Here is a 21,347-nt window from a genome sequence, read left to right as displayed (position 1 = left end):
GCACTGCTTGCACACCTCTCTCCCACCCCTTTCCTGCACAGTCGGTCTGAGTGGGTCACTTCCCTAAAACCTTTTCCCCTCCTGGCAACAGGTAGTATCCCCTTTCCCTAGGTGGCGAGTGGGAGACCTCCTTATACTAGTACTATACTCTTGTGCATGTAACCTCAATAAAAAGCAGGCTGTGTGTTCCAGCACATCAGACCTATTCTGACCCTCTAACTTGCAGCTTTGACTCATGTTTGTAGGGGACAGCTATACTCACTACAGGGATTGCTATGCTCTTCATACTCCCTTAGCTACTGAGCTCCTGTAAGAGCTCTTGTTCCTGATCCTGCTTCGCTCTAAAGAAGGAAGAGGTTCACCTACTGGAGCCTGGTTGTAGGTCCAGGGCGCAGAGCAGACGGCGAGATACCAGCCCAGCAGTGGTGGTTTATAGAGTCTGCATTACTGATGGTGGCTACGCAGTAGTTATAGTGTCTACGGTGCTGATGATCCTTTGGTGAGCGCTAGGAGCATACTTTTCTACGGTCCAACTTCCAGCCAGCCTGGAGGCAACCGTAACACTCATACAACACACACTACACACCCTCATACAACACACACTACACACCCTCATACAACACACACAGAGTAATGACACAGTAAACATGGTGCTGTGACCCAGTAACAGATCGCAACACATGTTTTAAAGAACTCTGCTCTAATGCAATAATTACATGTTCTAATTTGTTAGAGCGTGTAATTTTTGCATCGATGATCTTAGCTAACCATGGGCTAGTTAAGCAATAAAAAAAATTATATTAAACTTTAAAACGAAAAAAAGCCCCCAAAGTATTAATAATAGCAAACACCGCAATCTACTCACCACCCAAAGTCTTCTGTCCCACGGTTAAAATCCTTTAGCATTGGAGTCCTCTTCTTATGGTCCCTTGCTGTATTCTCCAGCGTTTTGCTGCTAATATACAGCAATTCCAGCCATTTTTATTCCTATTAGCTGATTTAATTAAAGTTTTACATTGGGAATTTTCATTGAAACTACTGGTTGCAAGCCATTTCTATTAGTTAATTTGATTTTTCAAATTAACTAGTAGGATTATTATTATTATTATCAGTTATATGTAGAGCGCCAAAAGATTCTGCAGCGCTAATTAGTGACTATTTCTATTGGATGATTTGAATTAAATCATCCAATAGGAATTAACAACAGCTGGAACATCTGTATATTAACAGTAACATTTCGGGGGGAGAGACAGAACGTAGCGATGGACCATAAGAAGAGGACCCTGTGCATCTACTGATGAGGATTTTGGCCAACAGACATCAGACAGTGAGTAAACTGGGTTGTTTATTCCTAAGGAATGTATTTTTTTTCTTTCTTTTAATGTAACATTTTTAAGTTTTTTTGTTGTTGTAATTGTAGGTGGTTTGGGGTAAGTCTTATGGTTTTTGGTCTCATTATGTGGGGTTGCCTTAGATGTTAGGGGGTCTTGGCATGGGGTTTTCATTTTTTAAATGAAAGTTATGGCGGTTTAGGAGCTCATAGTACAACAAGGGCATCAGCACTAAACTCAAACTATTGTGTTTGCTCTACATCAATGTACACTTCTATAAATGATTATGGTACAAATGCTAGAAGTACAGAAACACTATAAATAATAATTTGCAATATAGCAATCGACTTGTAATTCTGCCTTATAGACTTAACCACCACAGTTAAACACATAGGCAAAGTGCTGGATGGGGGCTGCAAGCAATTTAGCTCCTGAGCAGGAAATCTCTGGTAAGCCAATAAGGAATGGCAGTGACACAAACCTGCCAATCACTGATGGTTCTGTGCTTGGAAGCTGCCATATTTGTGGCTTTCAAGCTGGACTTGTACCTATCTGTTTGACCTCTTTATGGAGTTTAAACACATTTAGCTAGGGTCAGTAATGTAAAAATTACATGCTCCAATGAATGTCCTTGTAATGTAAAGAAAGAGATTTACTGGTAGGTAAAAATCTTGTTTTCTCTCACATTATTTCTGATAGAACATTGCAGATATTTACATATGCTGCAAAACTACAAATTGTGGGCTAAATTCATGTGTTAAACTGCAACTACACATTGCAGTACATTTTGCTGCTAAACAGAAATAAAAAGTGTTAGTACATTAAAGGGACAGGAAACCCCCCAAAAAAATCTCTCATAATTCAGATAGAGCATACAATTTAAACAACTTTCCAATTTACTTCTATTATTTAATTTGCTTCATTATTTAGTTATCATTTGTTGAAAAGCATAGCTAGGTAGGCTTAGCACCTGTGTGCCATTCGCTGATTGGTCGCTGCACCTAAAAAATGTGGAAAATTGGAAAGTTGTTTAAAATTGTATTCTCTATATGAATCATGAAAGAAAACATTTGGGTTTCCTGTCCCTTTAAATGAGTAAGACGCTCATTTGAAAAGTTGCTCTAAATCATCCTTATTCTTAATTGCCTAGTAATAAGTCCCTATACCAGGATGAAAGATAAAAGCACTGTGGTCCTTTCATTTAAATTATTATTCAAAAGGTATCTGTAACTGAGGTGTTATATTTACTTCAGACCCTGATACAGGATCTTTAGGCTGATACACACCATTGCCAGAAGCCTAGACTATATATATATATATATATATACACACACATATACATATATATACACACACACACACACACACATATATATATATCCTGTTCTGAGTGGAATATATCTTCTTTAGGCTAAATTTACCAAGAATAATAATTATAATTAGTTCAAGCTCTAATAGGAATGACATTTGTATTTAGTTGCAAACTTAAAATGTCTTTGCACTTAAATGCTACAGTGAGCTACATTCATTAACACCCTCTTCAATTTCTATAGCCTCTCCCATCTCATCCATTCTAATGAAGTCAATTCACTTAAAGGGACAGTATACACCAATTTTCATTTAACTGCATGTAATAGACAATACTATAAAGAATATGCACAGATACTGATGTAGAAAATCCAGTATAAAACCGTTTAAAAACTTACCAAGATGCTACCAATTTAGCAATGTTGAAGAGGTTAGGCTGAGACACCCAATGAAAGGGACAGAGCAGAGCCCCCCCCCCCCTCCCCTGTATATGAAAAAGACCATTATACAAACAGAAGCAGTCTGAAGTCTGTAGACATCAGTATACATCTAAAACTTTAAGGCTTGGTTAGGAGCACAATGTTATTTAAATTAAGCAAAATTACATATTTAAAAAACACTCCCAGATGGGCTATATAAATGGACCATCTACAAAACATTTATGCAAAGAAAAATCTAGTGTACAATGTCCCTTTAACAATAGAGGTGATGATGAAACCTGGATACTAAGACAGGAAATTGGGAAAAATTAAGATACTCTAAGTCAGTGGTTCTCAACCAAAGTGACCTCAAGGCCCGGTAAATTTTAGCTGGACATGTCCAGGACCCGGTAGTTTTATTATATATATATGTATATGTATATATAATACATTTGGGTCAGTGTGAGACAGTTTTCCTGGAGCCTTGATTGGTCTCAGTCTGCCCCTTGTGTGCAGTGGGGTAAGAGTGTGCAGTGGGGGCATGACAGGTCAGGGCCCACCAGCAGGGCTATCACGGCCCGGTACTGGGCCACGGCCCGGCTGTTGAGAAACCTGGCTCTAAGTGATCCAAGCAAATGCTATTAAATATGTATGTCTTCAATTAAAAATCTGACATTTAAATATAAGCTAACTTACTGCATTCTTTTCCTTTAAGCGGATCTGGAAGTCCAGTACAGGCGTGATCCTCATTGAGTATAGCAACTCGCCATCGAGATCCAGAGCTGTCACATTCTGTGTATTCAAAGTGATAATCTTTCTGTAAAGCATATGAACAAGAAGCTCATTTTAGTGACAAATCAAATCTCCATTGGTTTAAGCTAAATAAAGCCTATGGACATGTGTGGTTGAGAAAGATCAAGCAAAGATAAGTCAGACACAACTACAGTATAATATGTATCAATATAAACACAGAAATAAATCATGCAATTGAACATCTCTGTGATGGAAGCTATAGAGCAGTAATCTCAACTCCAGTCCTTAAAGCCCCCTGACAGGCCAGATTTTCACGATATCTGAACTAGAGCACAGGTGAAATAATCAGCTGATTGGTAACCATGGTTATTAACCTCCTCTCACCCATCAGCTGATTATTTAGCCTGTGCTCTAGTTCAGAGATCATGCAAATCTGGCCTGTTGGGGGTTACTTGAGGACTGGAGTTGGGAAACACTGCTAGTATAGAGGTACACAATGCAAACCTTATATACAAACAGGACCAATAAGAGAAGAGTTAATTGAGTGGCAATCCAAGTAAATGTCGAAATACACTGCAGGTAGAAAATCTCCTGAGGTCACAATGTAAAGGATAAAGATTTGTTTTGGGTTTTTTTTTTTAAATAAGGAGATGAGGCAACCAGCTAAGTGCCATAGGCAGCCAGGCCAGGCCAATAAATGTCAGTAAGAGCTTGTAGGATTCTTGGTAAAAAAGAAGGTAAGTATATTTTCCTATTATCTATTTAATAAAAATAATGGCACAAGGGAGTTGGTTTAGGAGGTATGGAGACCGTAGGGAAGTTAATGGGGCATTGAAATAAGTTTTAATATATGAAATTAATCACAGCATTGCAAAAGATCTGCATAAATACATTATTTTGTTAAACCATTTTAAAGAGGAATTGTATTAGCAACATGTGCTGTGTTTTGCAGTCCTTGGATATTTAAAAGCAGCCTGGTTTTTATCTCATTTCTTTTGATGTGGCCTTTTAGTGTGAGAAATAAATAATCTATTTAATATATGAGGCAATCACTGTGAAGCATGTAGGAGAGTCAGGGTTTGGAATATCACAGAATTTACTACAGATTATCTGGGTAAAAACTACACCTTTTCAGATTTAAATTAAAGGAACAGCAGGCAAAATAAGTAATACAATTGTAATGAAATGTTTTTTTCACTATGCATAAACATTGGGAAGCACAAGCATTAATGCAGAGAGGAAGCATTATCCGTATGCCCAACTTTTTTCCCTATGTCATCACTCACTCTTAGTTTACACTGCCTTATATCAGACTTATTTCTCTTCTCCTTACCTTCTGTGTCCATTCCCTCTCCTTTAAAATGTAAGCTTGAGAGCCTCTCTACCTGCAGGCCAATTTGTGTTTAAATTTAACTACTACTGATTGTGCTCAAGGGCAGGGCCTTCCTCTCCTTTTGTATAAATAAATTATTGCACCTACAAGTGTTATTTACCCCTACTGTATTTGTTTGTGTATTACTGTATCCCTGTAATGATTTTATTCTTTGTGTAGCGCTGCGTAATCTGGTATTATTAGTGTATGGTATAATATTTTAACCAAAGCATCTTAAAGCGATAGAAACTTTTTTTTTTTTTAGCAAACCCTTTGCCTGTACTATTAATCAGTAGCACAGGGAAGTGATTTTAGTGATGCACTCGAGCACAGTCCAAACTACTGCTGTAAAATGTGGAGCTTTTGCTCATTTGCATAGCAAAACACATAAAAATGCTATGGAAATAAAGGTTTTACATTATATTTAGATTTAATACTAATGAAAACAGAATTTATGCTTACCTGATAAATTACTTTCTCTTGCGGTGTATCCAGTCCACGGATTCATCCTTTACTTGTGGGATATTCTCATTTCCTACAGGAAGTAGCAAAGAGAGCACACAGCAAAGCTGTCCATATAGCTCCCCCTCTAGCTCCATCCCCCAGTCATTCGACCAAAGGTTAGGAAGAAAAAGGAGAAACCATAGGGTGCAGTGGTGACTGTAGTTTAAACAAAAAATTTTTTACCTGACTTAAATGCCAGGGCGGGCCGTGGACTGGATACACCGCAAGAGAAAGTAATTTATCAGGTAAGCATAAATTCTGTTTTCTCTTGCAAGGTGTATCCAGTCCACGGATTCATCCTTTACTTGTGGGATACCAATACCAAAGCTTTAGGACACGGATGAAGGGAGGGAACAAGACAGGTACCTTAAACGGAAGGCACCACTGCTTGCAAAACCTTTCTCCCAAAAATAGCCTCCGAAGCAAAAGTATCGAATTTGTAAAATTTGGCAAAAGTATGCAGTGAAGACCAAGTCGCTGCCTTACAAATCTGTTCAACAGAAGCCTCATTTTTGAAAGCCCATGTAGAAGCCACTGCTCTGGTAGAATGAGCAGTAATTCTTTCAGGAGGCTGCTGGCCAGCAGTCTCATAGGCCAAACGGATGATGCTTTTCAGCCAAAAGGAAAGAGAGGTAGCAGTCGCTTTCTGACCTCTCCTCTTACCAGAATAGATAACAAACAAGGAAGATGTTTGTCTGAAATCCTTAGTTGCTTGTAAATAGAACTTTAAAGCACGAACTACATCAAGATTGTGTAATAGACGTTCCTTCTTCGAAGATGGATTAGGACACAGAGAAGGAACAACTATTTCCTGGTTAATATTCTTGTTAGAAACAACTTTAGGAAGAAAACCAGGCTTGGTACGAAAAACTACCTTATCTGCGTGGAACACCAGGTAAGGTGAATCACACTGTAAGGCAGATAATTCTGAAACTCTTCGAGCAGAAGAGATAGCTATCAAAAACAAAACTTTCCAAGATAACAACTTAATGTCTATGGAATGTAAAGGTTCAAACGGAACCCCTTGAAGAACTGAAAGAGCTAGATTCAAACTCCATGGTGGAGCCACAGGTTTATAGACAGGCTTGATTCTGACTAAAGCCTGAGCAAACGCTTGAACGTCTGGTACCTCTGCCAGACGCTTGTGTAACAGGATAGACAAAGCAGATATTTGTCCTTTTAAGGAACTAGCTGACAATCCTTTCTCCAGCCCTTCTTGGAGAAAGGACAATATCCTGGGAATCCTAATCTTACTCCATGAGTAACCCTTGGATTCACACCAACAAAGATATTTCCGCCATATCTTATGGTAGATTTTCCTGGTGACAGGCTTTCTAGCCTGAATCAGAGTATCTATAACTGACTCAGAGAACCCATGCTTTGATAGAATTAAGCATTCAATCTCCAAGCAGTCAGACGTAGAGAAACTAAATTTGGATGCTTGAACGGACCCTGTATTAGAAGATCCTGCCTCATTGGCAGTGTCCATGGTGGGACAGATGACATGTCCACTAGGTCTGAATACCAAGTCCTGCGTGGCCACACAGGCGCTATCCGAATCACCGAAGCCTTCTGCTTGATTCTGGCAACCAGACGCGGGAGGAGAGGAAACGGTGGAAAAACATAAGGCAGATTGAAGGACCAAGGCGCTGCTAGAGCACCTATCAATACCGCCTTGGGATCCCGGGACCTGGACCTGTAGAGAGGAAGTTTGGTGTTCTGATGGGATGCCATCAGATCCAACTCTGGGGTGCCCCATAGCTGAGTCAGCTGGGCAAATACCTCCGGGTGGAGTTCCCACTCCCCCGGGTGAAAAGTCTGGCGACTTAGAAAATCCGCCTCCCAGTTGTCTACTCCTGGGATGTGAATTGCTGAGAGATGGCAGGAGTGATCCTCCGCCCACCTGATTATTTTGATTACTTCCGTCATCGCTAGGGAACTCTTTGTTCCCCCCTGATGATTGACGTAAGCTACAGTCGTGATGTTGTCTGACTGAAATCTGATGAATTTGGCCGCCGCTAGTTGAGGCCATGCCTGAAGAGCGTTGAATATCGCCCTCAGTTCCAGAATGTTTATCGGGAGAAGAGTTTCTTCCCGAGACCATAAGCCCTGAGCTTTCAGGGAGTCCCAGACCGCACCCCAGCCTAACAGACTGGCGTCGGTCGTTACAATGATCCACTCTGGCCTGCGGAAACATATTCCTTGAGACAGGTGATCCTGAGACAACCACCAGAGAAGAGAATCTCTGGTCTCCTGGTCCAACTGAATTTGAGGAGACAAATCTGCATAATCCCCATTCAACTGTTTGAGCATGCATAGTTGCAGTGGTCTGAGGTGTATCCGAGCAAAAGGGACTATGTCCATTGCCGCAACCATTAGTCCGATTGTCTCCATGCACTGAGCCACAGATGGCCGAGGAATGGAATAAAGAGCTCGGCAAGTAGTTAAGAGTTTTAGCTTTCTGACCTCCGTCAGAAATATTTTCATTTCTACCGAGTCTATCAGGGTTCCTAGGAATGGAACTCTTGTGAGGGGGGAGAGAAAACTCTTTTTGATGTTCACCTTCCACCCGTGAGACCTCAGAAAGGCCAATACAATCTCCGTGTGAGACTTGGTTCTTTGGAAAGTTGACGCCTGAATTAAGATGTCGTCTAGGTAAGGCGCCACTGCTATGCCCCGTGGTCTTAGAACCGCCAGGAGGGACCCTAGCACCTTTGTGAAAATTCTGGGAGCAGTGGCCAACCCGAAAGGAAGAGCCACAAACTGAAAATGCTTGTCCAGAAAGGCGAACCTGAGAAACTGGTGATGATCTTTGTGGATAGGAATGTGCAGATATGCATCCTTTAGATCCACGGTAGTCATATATTGACCCTCCTGGATCATTGGTAAGATTGTCCGAATGGTCTCCATCTTGAATGATGGGACTTTGAGGAATTTGTTTAGAATTTTGAGATCCAGGATTGGTCTGAAAGTTCCTTCTTTTTTGGGAACCACAAACAGGTTTGAGTAAAACCCCAGTCCTTGTTCTGCAATTGGAACTGGGTAGATCACTCCCATTGTATGTAGATCTTCTACACAGCGTAAAAACGCCTCTTTCTTTGTCTGATCTGTAGACAGACGAGAAATGTGGAACCTTCCCCTTGGAGGAGAGTCTTTGAATTCTAGAAGGTATCCCTGGGCTACAATCTCAAATGCCCAAGGATCGTGTACATCTCTTGCCCAGGCCTGAGCGAAGAGAGAGAGTCTGCCCCCTACTAGATCAGGTCCTGGATCGGGGGCTACCCCTTCATGCTGTCTTGGTGGCAGCTGCAGGCTTTTTGGCCTGTTTACCCTTATTCCAGCCCTGGTAAGGTTTCCAGTTTGCCTTGGGCTGTGAAGCGTTACCCTCTTGCTTTGCAGCCGGAGAGGATGAAGCGGGGCCATTCCTGAAATTGCGAAAGGAACGAAAATTAGCTTTGTTCTTTGTTTTAAAGGCTTTGTTCTGAGGGAGAGCATGGCCTTTTCCCCCGGTGATATCTGAAATAATCTCTTTCAATTCAGGCCCGAATAGGGTCTTCCCTTTGAAAGGAATGTTCAAAAGCTTGGATTTAGACGACACATCAGCCGACCAGGACTTTAGCCATAGCGCCCTGCGCGCCAAAATGCGAAACCTGAATTTTTCGCCTCTAACTTAGCTATTTGGAAAGCAGCGTCAGTGATAAAAGAATTAGCTAGCGTTAGAGCCTTAATTCTATCCATAATTTCCTCATATGAGGTCTCCGTCTGGAGCGAGTCTTCCAGCGCCTCAAACCAGAAAGCAGCTGCAGTAGTTACAGGAATAATGCAGGCAATAGGTTGGAGAAGAAAACCTTGTTGAACAAAAATTTTCTTAAGTAAACCCTCTAATTTTTTATCCATAGGGTCTTTAAAAGCACAACTGTCTTCAATTGGTATGGTTGTGCGTTTAGCTAGTGTAGAAACAGCCCCCTCCACCTTAGGGACCGTCTGCCACGAGTCCCGCATGGGGTCAGATATGGGGAACATTTTCTTAAAAACAGGAGGGGGGACAAAAGGGACACCTGGCCTATCCCACTCCCTAGTAACGATATCCGCAATCCTCTTAGGGACCGGAAACGCATCCGTGTAAACAGGGACCTCTAGGTACTTGCCCATTTTACACAATTTCTCTGGGATCACCAAAGGGTCACAGTCATCCAGAGTAGCTAATACCTCCCTAAGTAAAACACGGAGGTGTTCTAGTTTAAATTTAAAAGCCAATGTATCTGAATCTGTCTGGGGAGGAACCCTTCCTGAATCAGAGACTTCTCCCTCAGACATCAAATCCCTCACTCCCACTTCAGAGCGTTGTGAGGGTATATCGGATACAGCTACCAAAGCGTCAGAATGCTCATAATCTGTTCTTAAAATGGAGCTATCACGCTTTGCAGGTAACACGGGCAGTTTAGATAAGAAGGCTGTAAGAGAATTATCCATGACTGCCGCTAAGTCTTGTAATGTAAAAGGGTTAGACGCACTAGAGGTACTAGGTGTCGCTTGCGCGGGCGTAACTGGTTGTGACACTTGGGGAGAGGCAGACGGGCTACCCTTGTTACCTTCAGTCTGAGAATCATCTTGGGCCACATTCTTAAGTGCAACAATATGATCTTTAAAGTGTATAGACATATCAGTACAAGTGGGAAACAATCTGAGAGGGGGTTCCACCATGGCTTCTAAACACATTGAACAAGGATTTTCCTTAGTGTCAGACATGTTTAGGAGTACACAAACAGGCTTGGAAATCACTTTAATCAAATAAAAAACACAATTTGAAAAAAACTTTACTGTGCCTTTAAGAGATAAAAAGACCACACAATTTTACAAAACAGTGAAAAATGCAATCTTTCTGAAATTTTCACAGTATATAGCTAAAGCCTTAATAAGATTGCACCCCAAGTTTCAAAACGATTAACCCCTTAATGCCCAAACCGGAGCAGCCTAAAGCCAACACCTGGTTAAATCACTACAGCACCTTGCCACAGCCTTGCTGTGGCCCTACCTGCCCTTAGGGATCAGATTTGGGGGAATATAGCTTCTTTTAGGCCCTCAAACATCAGCAGGACCCTCCATGTGAAACAGCATGAACTTATCTGCAATTCTAAGTGCGCATCTGAGGCGCAAAATTAGGCCCCTCCCACTCTACTCCGGAGCTGTGAGGCCTAGTAAATCACTCCTAAGTGACTAAAAAACAGCCATGTGGTAATAACCCCAGAAAAAAACCAAAAGGGCTTTCAAAGTGTCTTGCAAAACTATTTTTCCTTAGCCAAACAATCGATTGCCCTGAATAAGTGTCAACCAGTATATTAGCCCTATTATGTAAGCATTCAATTTCTTACTAAGTCTGTGAACATAGCTTACCCTCCCCTCATGGGGATATTGTCAGTCTCTTCTAGCATTATCTCAGTCTTGTCTAGAAATAAATGACTGAACATACCTTATTGCAGATCACCCTGCAAACTGTTCCCCCCAACTGAAGTTTTCTGGTACTCCTCAGTCCTGTGTGGGAACAGCAATGGATTTTAGTTACAACATGCTAAAATCATTTTCCTCTCAGCAGAAATCTTCATCACTTTTCTGCTAGAGAGTAAATAGTACAAACCGGTACCATTTAAAATAAACTTTTGATTGAAGATAATAAAACTACAATTCTAACACCACATTCACTTTACACTCCCGAGAGAGACCCTAGTGCTTAGAGCCAGCAAAGAGAATGACTGGGGGGTGGAGCTAGAGGGGGAGCTATATGGACAGTTTTGCTGTGTGCTCTCTTTGCTACACATATATATATATATATATATATATATATATATATATATATATATATATATATATATATATATATATATATATATATATATATATATAAAGCATGAAGGAGGAGAGCCTTCCCACCCATAGATATTGTTGAACTGGGAGCACACACAACAATGAGTGAATGGAGTCGGTGGTACAGTTTCTCATTGACTGTACCACCCACTCCTGAATTTAGGAGGGGGAAAAAATGTCAGCTTGGGGGCAGCCTGGAGGTTTTGCAGGACCCTACTTGTAAGGTTAAATTAATGTATTTATACTCTGCTTCGCTTATCATATTTGGCTCCAGTGTAGGTTGAAACACACACACTATAGTTTTGAAAGTTTTATTTTTCATGTTTACTGTCCCTTTAACTCTCTCCTTGTCCTGCTAGAGACATATAGGAAAGGGACAGCCTTACCAGTTTATGACTGTTGATACCTTTATATAATTCTAGGTGCTAAAATAATGTTTTGCGCGCATCACACCCTCTAGAACCATCACTGGTTAACACAGCATATTTGCTATTTTTGATCCACATAATGAAGTGTGAAGACATTGTGCTTTTATTAACTGCACCTCTCAGCAGATTGAACTACACTTCTACTCTCAACAGGTTGCGCCATGAAAATTCTTTATGCAGGGGAAGGGTGTATTAAAGGGACAGTCCAGCCAAAACTGGAATCCACATGGATGTATTTCAGTTTTAAATAGAAGCATTTTTGTAATATACATGCATTAGGAAATATGCTTCTAATAAAATCTATAGCTGTTTCAAAAGTGTATTTAAAGTGTCAGTAAACCTAAAAAATAATGTTATATAATTCTGCAAATAGTGCAGAATTATATAACATTATTTTAGTGCTATCGTTATAAAACCTTTTTTCCCATTTGAATTTTTAAAAAATATGCCGGTTTTACAGACCTGCTCTCTGCTGAGCGGGTCTGTTTTTTTTACATAGCACATCGGGCCAGCTGTATAGTCACAGCCCGGCCCGACCGTGCCATAACATTAAGTGCAGCTCGCTGGTATATATGTGTATATATACACACTGGTATATATGTGTGTGTGCGCGCAGATGTATTTGCATGTGTATCTGTGTATCTATACCTATATATAATTTTTAGATATATATTTACATTATATATTTATATTAATATTTATTTAAGAATAAATAGAACATATTCCTCTATGTGAAGAACATTGGAACGTGAAATATTCATAATTCGTGTCAGATTTAGCGCTCTTGAATAAACGTGATCGGGTTTGCACACAAGTATGGGTGTCAGTTTTGTTCAGTTTGCGTGCTCTATTGCAGTCTATGTGGAGAATACGTTAATGCAGTTACGATATCTGAAGTCCAACTCTTTGTGCTCGTCAGGTTTCACTTGCGCGCAAACTTTTTACTTTTAATTTGTAATATGAGCACTACCCAACGCACAAAAAGCTTCCATCTAGGGAAGTTTACACTCGCTCAAAAGCGCTAATAAGCGTTCCATTCGTAATCTAGCTCTTCATTTATTTATTTTTTACTTTGGGAGACTGAAAAGCTAGATTGTTGCCTTAAGGGTTAAACCGGTTCTCTAATTGGTGCGTTAACTAATCAACCGTCTCACAAGCTGCTGGACCTGTTTTCCTCTATTCACTATAATCACCAGTGAGTTCTCCTTCATTAAAGGGCTACTGAACCCAATTTTTTTTCTTTCATGATTCAAATAGAGCATGCAATTTTAAGCAACTTTCTAATTTACTCCTATTATCATTTTTTCTTCGTTCTCTTGCTATCTTTATTTGAAAAAGAAGGCATCTCAGCTAAGGAGCAAGCAAATTGTTGTTTCAGACCCATGGACAGCACTTGTTTATTGGTGCTGTCCAATCAACAAGGACAACCCAGGTTGTTCACCAAAAATGGGCCGGCATTTAAACTTACATTCTTGCTTTTCAAATAAACATACCAAGAGAATGAAGAAAATGTGATAATATGAGTAAATTAGAAAGTTGCTTAAAATTGCATGCTCTATCTGAATCACGAAAGAAAAGTTTTGGGTTCAGTGTCCCTTTAACCTTTGCTCATTTTTCTTAGCTTTTTAATAATCAGCTGCACACCAGTTTTAGAACGTTAGTAAAATGGTAATAGGGTTTTAGAATACAAAGATAAACCAATCGGCTCCTTTATTCTCTCAAGGGAATCCACCACCATGCACCATCTTATATTATACACAATGGTCTTCTTGCTATGCAAACAATATAAAGTAACCCAATGGCATGTAGGTTCACCCCTACCTCAACCAAAGGGTTGTGTATACTGCCTCATGTATTATGTTTACCAGCATATTTAAAGCGATATGAAACACACATTTTCCTTTCATGATTCAGATAGACCATGTGATTTAAAACAACTTTCTAATTTACTTCTATTAACAATTGTTCTTCGTTCTTTTGGTATCTTGTTAACAAGCAGGAACGTAAGCTTAGGAGCCAGTCTATTTGTCAGCAGTTTTGCAAGAATGTTATTAATTTGCAAGAGCACTAGAGGGCAGCACTATGTCCTGCCTTGTAGTGCTCCAGATGCCTACCTAGGTATCTCTTCAACACAGAATATCATGGGAACAAAGCAAATTTGATAAAAGAAGTTTATTGGAAACTTTTTAAAAATTGTACTCTCTATCTGAATAATGAAAGAAACTGTTTACGTTTCATATCCCTTTAAAGGGATAGGAAACCCACATTGCATCTTTGTGATTCAGAAAGAGATTTAATTTTAAGAAACTTTTTATTTACTCCTATTATCATTTTTTCTTCATGCTTTTTCAATCTTTATTTGAAAAAGCAGGAATGTAAGCTTAAGAGCTGGCCCATTTTTGGTTCAGACCTGGGTAGCACTTGCTGATTGGTGGCTAAATGTAGCCAGCAAGCGCTACCCAGGTGCTTAACCAAAAATGGGCCATCACCTAACCTTGCATTCCTGCTTTTTTCAAATAAACATAGCAAGAGCACGAAGAAAAATTGATAATAGGAGTAAATTAGAAAGTTGCTTAAAATTAAATCTCTTTCTGAATCCTGAAAGAACATTTTTTGGTTTAGTGTAGTTTGATTTACAGTGGTTGCTCTTCAAAATATTAGCATTCTTTAGAAAATCTAACACAAAATTGTGCTAAACTCAAAACAAAAGGAAACGTTCAGACTGTACTTACAGGTAAGGAAAAATACAATCAGAACCGACAATGCAGTCATTTTTTCACCGACCCCATGTGACTGTTTAATCTGGGTAAGCCAACAACTTTGATGATAAAAACAAGAAAAACAGCCAACCATATAGGTAAACCAGAGACAACACAAACGCAGCTGGCTTATAACCTACAGGAACAAACATATTGTTTTGTTCACAAATGACAGATGAGCTCTGTAACATTAATCTGTTGATAAATAGAACACAATAGTGACCAACAAAATGTCTTGTGTTTAGGGTTGATTGGACAGAAAAGTCTATTGTAATTGGCTGTCCAGTAAAGTAAAAAAAAAAATCAATTGAATGTATTAGTCCTCTGAACATCACTGTAACTGTAATTTATATATATATATTGCTAGTTGTTGAACCCAGCTGTGTAACAAGTACTACTCTGTGGCTTGCAAGCTGTACTTTAACTGTGTTTAACCCACAGTATTGCAGCATCACTAGTGATAAAATTACAAGCTTTAAGAAATAAGAGCATGTAATTTTATCCCAATAATGACCCTTTAATTTGTAATGGTTGCCTTTAAGAAAGACATTTACAGCTTTTTGAGGTGTTGCGGTGCAGGCTCTCATAACCGAGATAAACACCTGACACTCACTTGTTCTGGGTGATTGGCGTGCCCTGCTCACATGCAATTGGTTGTAGGAGAGCAGGTCGGGTGGGGTTACACAAGAGAGCTGTTATGTTATTTTACATTTTGCCATGCATTAGGAAAAATGTTACATAATTCTGCACTTTACTTACCCCTAGTGCAAAGCTGTCCTCTTCTGAGTGGCTGTTTATTTAAATATACGCATCCCAGGCTCACTGTCTAATCACAGCAAGCCCGGTCACGCCATTGAACTACATGTAGCGTGCTCCCTAATTAAAGCTGCTGGCTGCTTTTTTACTAATGTTTGCTATCCCTTTAATTGTGAATCTGTGCTATGCATACCTAAACAATTTGCCTTTCCCTCCTGCCATCTGTAGAATTTGTATGGAAATGCGTTGTATTTTTTTTCTTATCAGCTTCCTGATAACAAGAACAGGTTTCCTGTTTTCATTTTTATTGAGTGATTTCTACATATTTTTTTTCCTCGGGAGTTGATATATTAAAGAGATTTAAACTACTCTTTGTCCACCCTAAAGTTTACTCAGCAATTTTGTATTAGTATTGTAGGGACAAAATGATATTTCTATAAGTATACATATAACCAAATTACGTAATTATGCCATTTCAGCTTCCTAATGTGCATTTACTAGACAACTGTGTTTTTTTAAGGTTGCCTAAAATCAGGGCAGGACTGAGAAGAAGAAAAAGCAGTTCTATATTCTGCCAAGTCCATAGAATAAACACGCAACACACTTTTCTTAAAGTGATGGTAAAATTGCTGAAACAACTTTGTCCTAATATGAAGTGACACCCAATATTAGCTTAAAATATTTTTTTTACATACTTAACTGTATAGGGTGATTAGGCATGTAATATGTTTCTGTAGTACTCTCACTCCCTCACTGGTCCCCCTTCCCCCATTCTTTTTTTTATATCCTAAGAAACTTCTTAGGCAGCCAATCATAAGCTTAGCCATAAGGCTCACTATAGTCTATGCAATTTTTTACACGCATGCGTATTAGCGTGTCAAATGGTGTAATCGTTTAGCCAATCACATTCCACTAATCACTGACATCACCATGTTACTTTAGTGCATGCATGATAAAGGAAAGGGGAGTCTAAATTAGGTTAAAGTAATCGAAGATTTTATATTTTCCTAAGTTATTAACAATCATATTTGCAATAGATATGTTGTGCAAATTTACTGTAAAAAAGTTATTGCTCAGAATGATGAACAAAAAATAATTTAGTAATCTAGAAATTGCTTGTTTACAGATAGGGGATGAATAATTGTTTGCAGCGTTGCTTCCATCGTAGATGAAAGATTAATGATTGACAGTATTAAAAAGATTAAAAATAAAAGTACTTTTCTAAAAAAATAATAATGTGGTTTGCTAATACATTATGGGCTAGGTTACAAGTGGAGAGCTAATTTATCGCGCCCCCACAAACGGGCAAATTTGTTTGAGGGCACGCTATAAATAACCAGCCATTACAAGTGGCTGGTTATTGCTACTACAAGCTTGAGGTAGCAATTAGCGCTTATAAAATTAACCAGAGATCAGATCTCTAGTTAAATTTATAAATGCACCCCAAATGCCCCAAAATACAGTGTAGTATAGTTTATTAAAATATAAAAATTGTAGCATTTTTATTTTTTAAATAAAATAACTGCACTAGGCAGTATTTTGGGGGTAAAGTTGGTGGGAACAAGGACCTTTTGTATATACATACTGTATATATTTAATATTGCTACCATCGCTGCGCTACTTGCCCCCTTTGCTGCGCTTAGGTTCTGTGCCGTCTCTGACGGCATCAGAACGAGGCGACCATTGGGAGCCTATGGAAATGCGCTCTCGTGAGCGCAATCCTTCACAGCAAAGCGAACGAGAGCCTGCGTTTGCATTGCTATCAACTTACAACTTATCAACATTAGCGTGCAGTGGTATTACTCAGTGGAGCACAAGTAATCTGGACTTATATAAGACATAGTTTAGCACCTATCATTAGTTGTAGTTTTTACCGTCCCTTTAAGAGGATTAGTGGAATACACCTTTCCCCAATATTTTTTTTTGGGAATGTATGTAAATGAGAAATATGCTTATTCACAAAATGGATAGCCCATGACCTCAAGTATTGGGCTTGGAGTAATATCGAGTTTACCAGTACAGTTTGACTAAAGCAAAGAAACGTTAAAAAGTTAAAGTCATAATATAAACCTTTTAAATGATTATTATTTTACATAAATTACTGTAAACTAAGTGCATTAAAGCACAGTAATTTATTAAAAGGAAGTGTGTTTGTGCCTTGATCACTGTATAGAACATTGTTACAAACATTGCTACCATATACTGCTTAAAGGGACATGAAACCCACATTTTTTCTTTCATTTTTCAAGTAGAAAATACAATTCTTAAAAAGTTTCCAATTTTACTTATATTATCAAATTTGCTTTGTTTTTATGTTATTTTATGTTGAAGAGATACCTAGGTAGAAAGTAGGCCCATGCCTGGAGCACTACATGACAGATAATAGTGCTGCAATCTAGTGCTCTTGCTAATGAAAAAACGGCTGCCATATGATGCTGCAGACACGTGCACACTCCTGAGCTTACATACCTGTTTTGTTAACAAAGGATAACAAGTAAACAAAGACAATTTGATAATAGAAGTAAATTGGATAGTAGTTTAAAATTGTATGTGCTGTCTGAATCATGGAAAAAAATGGGTTTTATGTTCCTTTGAGATATGTGCACACTTGTGAGCCTACCTAGGTAGGATTTCATTATGTACAGTTACATTTATACAAACTAAGAAAACAATGTATATATGGTCATTTTCTAGAGAAATCACCAACTATATTTAGTTATTTTCAGTGTTTTTTAAACCAATAAAGACAACATAAAAAAAATGAGTTGCACAATTATTTTTGGGTGCAGTATGAATATGAAATAGTAATAAAAAAAACTCATTGTGTGTGGTTGCCTTTTAACTACCATATTTTATTTATTTTTATCAATTAAAACTTGTGTGCTATGAATGGTTTATTTATAGAGAAAGCACTGGAAATAATAGTAAAACGGTTTCACAACAGGGGTGAGTGTAGCTTAGCACTAATAGACGATGATCCACTGCTGAGTTTTGGGTCCAGGCATACATTTTAATTAACTTTTAAATACTTTGAGATATAATTTTCTAGGCAATTGTTTAAACACTATTTTACCAGCTTCTCATGCACATTTGTTTAAAAATTTGGCACAAAAAAACTGATTATACTAGAAGCTCTATTTATGTTGGCATTGGTGCAGAAGTGTTATTAAAGGTCATGCTTTATTTGTTATAAAATCAGAAACCGTTTATATATATTTTTTTCTTCCCATTAACATCTGACGCCTATTAAAGGGACACTAAACCCAAATTTTTTCTTTCATGATTCAGATAGAACATGCAATTTTAAACAATTTTCTAATTTACTCCTATTATCAATTTTTCTTTGTTCTCTTGCTATCTTTATTTAAAAAGCAGGTATGTGATGCATAGGAGCCGGCCTATTTTTGGTTGAGAACCTGGGTTATGCTTGCCTTTTGGTGGGTAAATGTAAGCCTCCAATAAGCAAGCACTATCCATGGTACTGAACCTAAAATGGGCTGGCAGCTAAGATTTACATTCCTGCTTTTAAAATAAAGATAGCAAGAGAACGAAGAAAAATTGATAATAGGAGTAAATTAGAAAGTTGCTTAAAATGTCATGCTCTATCTAAATCAGTGTCCCTTTAACCTTCAGTTTGTACAGGTGGTATATATAAAGCATAGATTCAAGCATTATTATTCATAAAACTTTTTGATATACTGGATAAGATTTCTATCTGGGGAAAAAAAGGTTTGTGAGTTCTTAGTAATACTGCCTTTTCCACAAAACACAAAACTTGATAAATAGCATCTAGGAAAGTTGTTCATTAATTTACTCAGCTGTTGTTGGGGCAAGAAAATGTTGATGCACAGTGCATTGCAGATTCCCTGGGTACCAGTAAGTTAATAATGTCTGTGTCACTCTCTGTAACTATCATCGTTGGTGCAGAGTGGGAGTGATTCCCTACACTACAAAAACTATAAATGTCAAGGGAGAGGGAGGAATGGGGCCCTATGTTACAGAATAAGAACAGCTAAAGGGGGCACTACACTGCCAAAAAAATAAAAAATAAATATTAAATTAAATAAAGTATTAATTTGTTTTTGCCAGTAACAAAGATAGCGGAGAGTAGAGGGAAAAGAGCTATTTTGGGGGAGATCAGGGTGGTGGGTGGGTGAGGAGGGTTCCGTACACTACAGAAATGTAAAATTATATATATATATATATATATATATATATATATATATATATATATATATATATATATATATATATATATATATATATATATATATATAACTAAACTGCAGACTGTTTGCCAGTATCTAAGATGGTGTTGACCAGTAAGAGGGGGGGAGCTGTTTTGGGAGGAATCAGGTAGGGGATGGGAGGGCAATCTCTACACCAGTGTTTTTCAACCAGTGTACCGCGGCACACTAGTGTGCCGTGAGAGATCCTCAGGTGTGCCGCGGCAGACTGACAACAGTGTAACATATTTTTTAAATTTTGCTTGTTTTTTATTCTGGGCCGTTTTTTTTTTTATTTTGAGTGAGATGATGACTGAGGGTAACTGCACAGCGACATCTCGCCTCTCCGACCCGTGTTCACACTTGGAAGGAACCCCCACCCACCACAACACGTGCCAGTGCCGGCTCTACACTCAGCCCCATGCGACACTTCAATCCCCCATGCATGCTGGCGCAGCTTTACTCCTCCTCCAGAACAGTTCCAGCCAGGGCATGTCACGCACGTTCCTTCTCAGCACAAGGAACATGACTGGAGAGGAAGAGGGAGGTGCTCCACATACAATCTTGTGCTCCGCAGATAACACTTTTCCCGGTGCAAGGGGGGGGGGGACTTTTCCCAGTGCGGGGGTGTCCCTCTTTCAAATTTTGAAATATTGGGAGGTATGTGACAGGCTCATCAGGCATCATTTACAATCATGACATATTGACATTCATTCACAGACAATCATTATGATTGTGAATGAATGTCAATATGTCATGTATAGTTTGTAAAAGGCACGTCATGACAGCACAGTACAGTGTGTATATATATATATATATATATATACTGTGTATATATATCCTGTATTAGGCTACAATGTGTGATTTTGTAAAATTTTGGGATGGTGGTGTGCCGCAGGATTTTTTAATGTATAAAGTGTGCCACAGCAAAAAAAAGTTGAAAATCACTGCTCTACACTATAGCAAAATTAACCTTACAGGCTAACTGATAAATCTCTACACTGGCGAGATTTTCAGAATTGTGGTGCGATGCTTCAATTAGCAGCCTTCTAATTGCCAAAAACCAATTGCAAAGTCATGTCTGCTTTTTCTTATGACTGCAGTAGTTGTGTGTAAATACTTTCAGTGAGAAACTCTGTTTGCACAAAAAGTTAACAATTTCTTTATATTATCTTATTTGGTGGCCAAATAGTGACATCAGATATACCAAAATTAGCCTAGATCAATACCCAGGGTTGTCTACTTTAAAAATAGATATAGTTCACATACATAAATCAAAATAAAGGCTCTATTTCTGTTTAAACAGAGTGATAGCAAAAAATGCTACAAAAAAGTTTTTCTCTGAAATGACCAGTAGTGACAGGATTAAATTTTCCATGAGAAGTCTATTGAGTATTCCTATCCTATATCCTTAGTTCTCTAGAAATCAATTAGTAAAAGGAAACATAATGCTGGAAATTCTTAAATCTTCCTAAAGCATTTGCAAGGTAATAAAAATCTAATATATAGATTTTGGACTGAAATGCCAACAATATTTACTTTCATTTTTAAATTGAGTTTTTAAAATTTATGAGAATAGTATCCACCTGTAGCCAATAATACCGGAAACTCATAGTCCTTGACTGAAAT

The 21,347-nt window shown here is 38.5% G+C and overlaps 1 protein-coding gene across 1 annotated transcript in view; it reads right to left on the bottom strand.

Annotated features, from left to right (window-relative positions):
• The window catches only part of ELAPOR2 (endosome-lysosome associated apoptosis and autophagy regulator family member 2), a 220,486-nt gene that overhangs the window by 143,789 nt on the left and 55,350 nt on the right, over positions 1–21,347 (bottom strand). Inside the window, exon 2 of the mRNA XM_053716505.1 lies at positions 3,755–3,875. Coding sequence (XP_053572480.1) covers positions 3,755–3,875 — 121 coding nt within the window. The remainder of the gene's footprint in view (positions 1–3,754; positions 3,876–21,347) is intronic.

The sequence above is a fragment of the Bombina bombina genome, chromosome 6, assembly GCF_027579735.1.
Source record: "Bombina bombina isolate aBomBom1 chromosome 6, aBomBom1.pri, whole genome shotgun sequence".
Classification (NCBI taxonomy): Eukaryota; Metazoa; Chordata; class Amphibia; order Anura; family Bombinatoridae; genus Bombina; species Bombina bombina.
The sequence above is the reverse complement of the archived record's forward strand: the minus strand, read 5'-3'. Positions and strand labels throughout refer to the sequence as shown.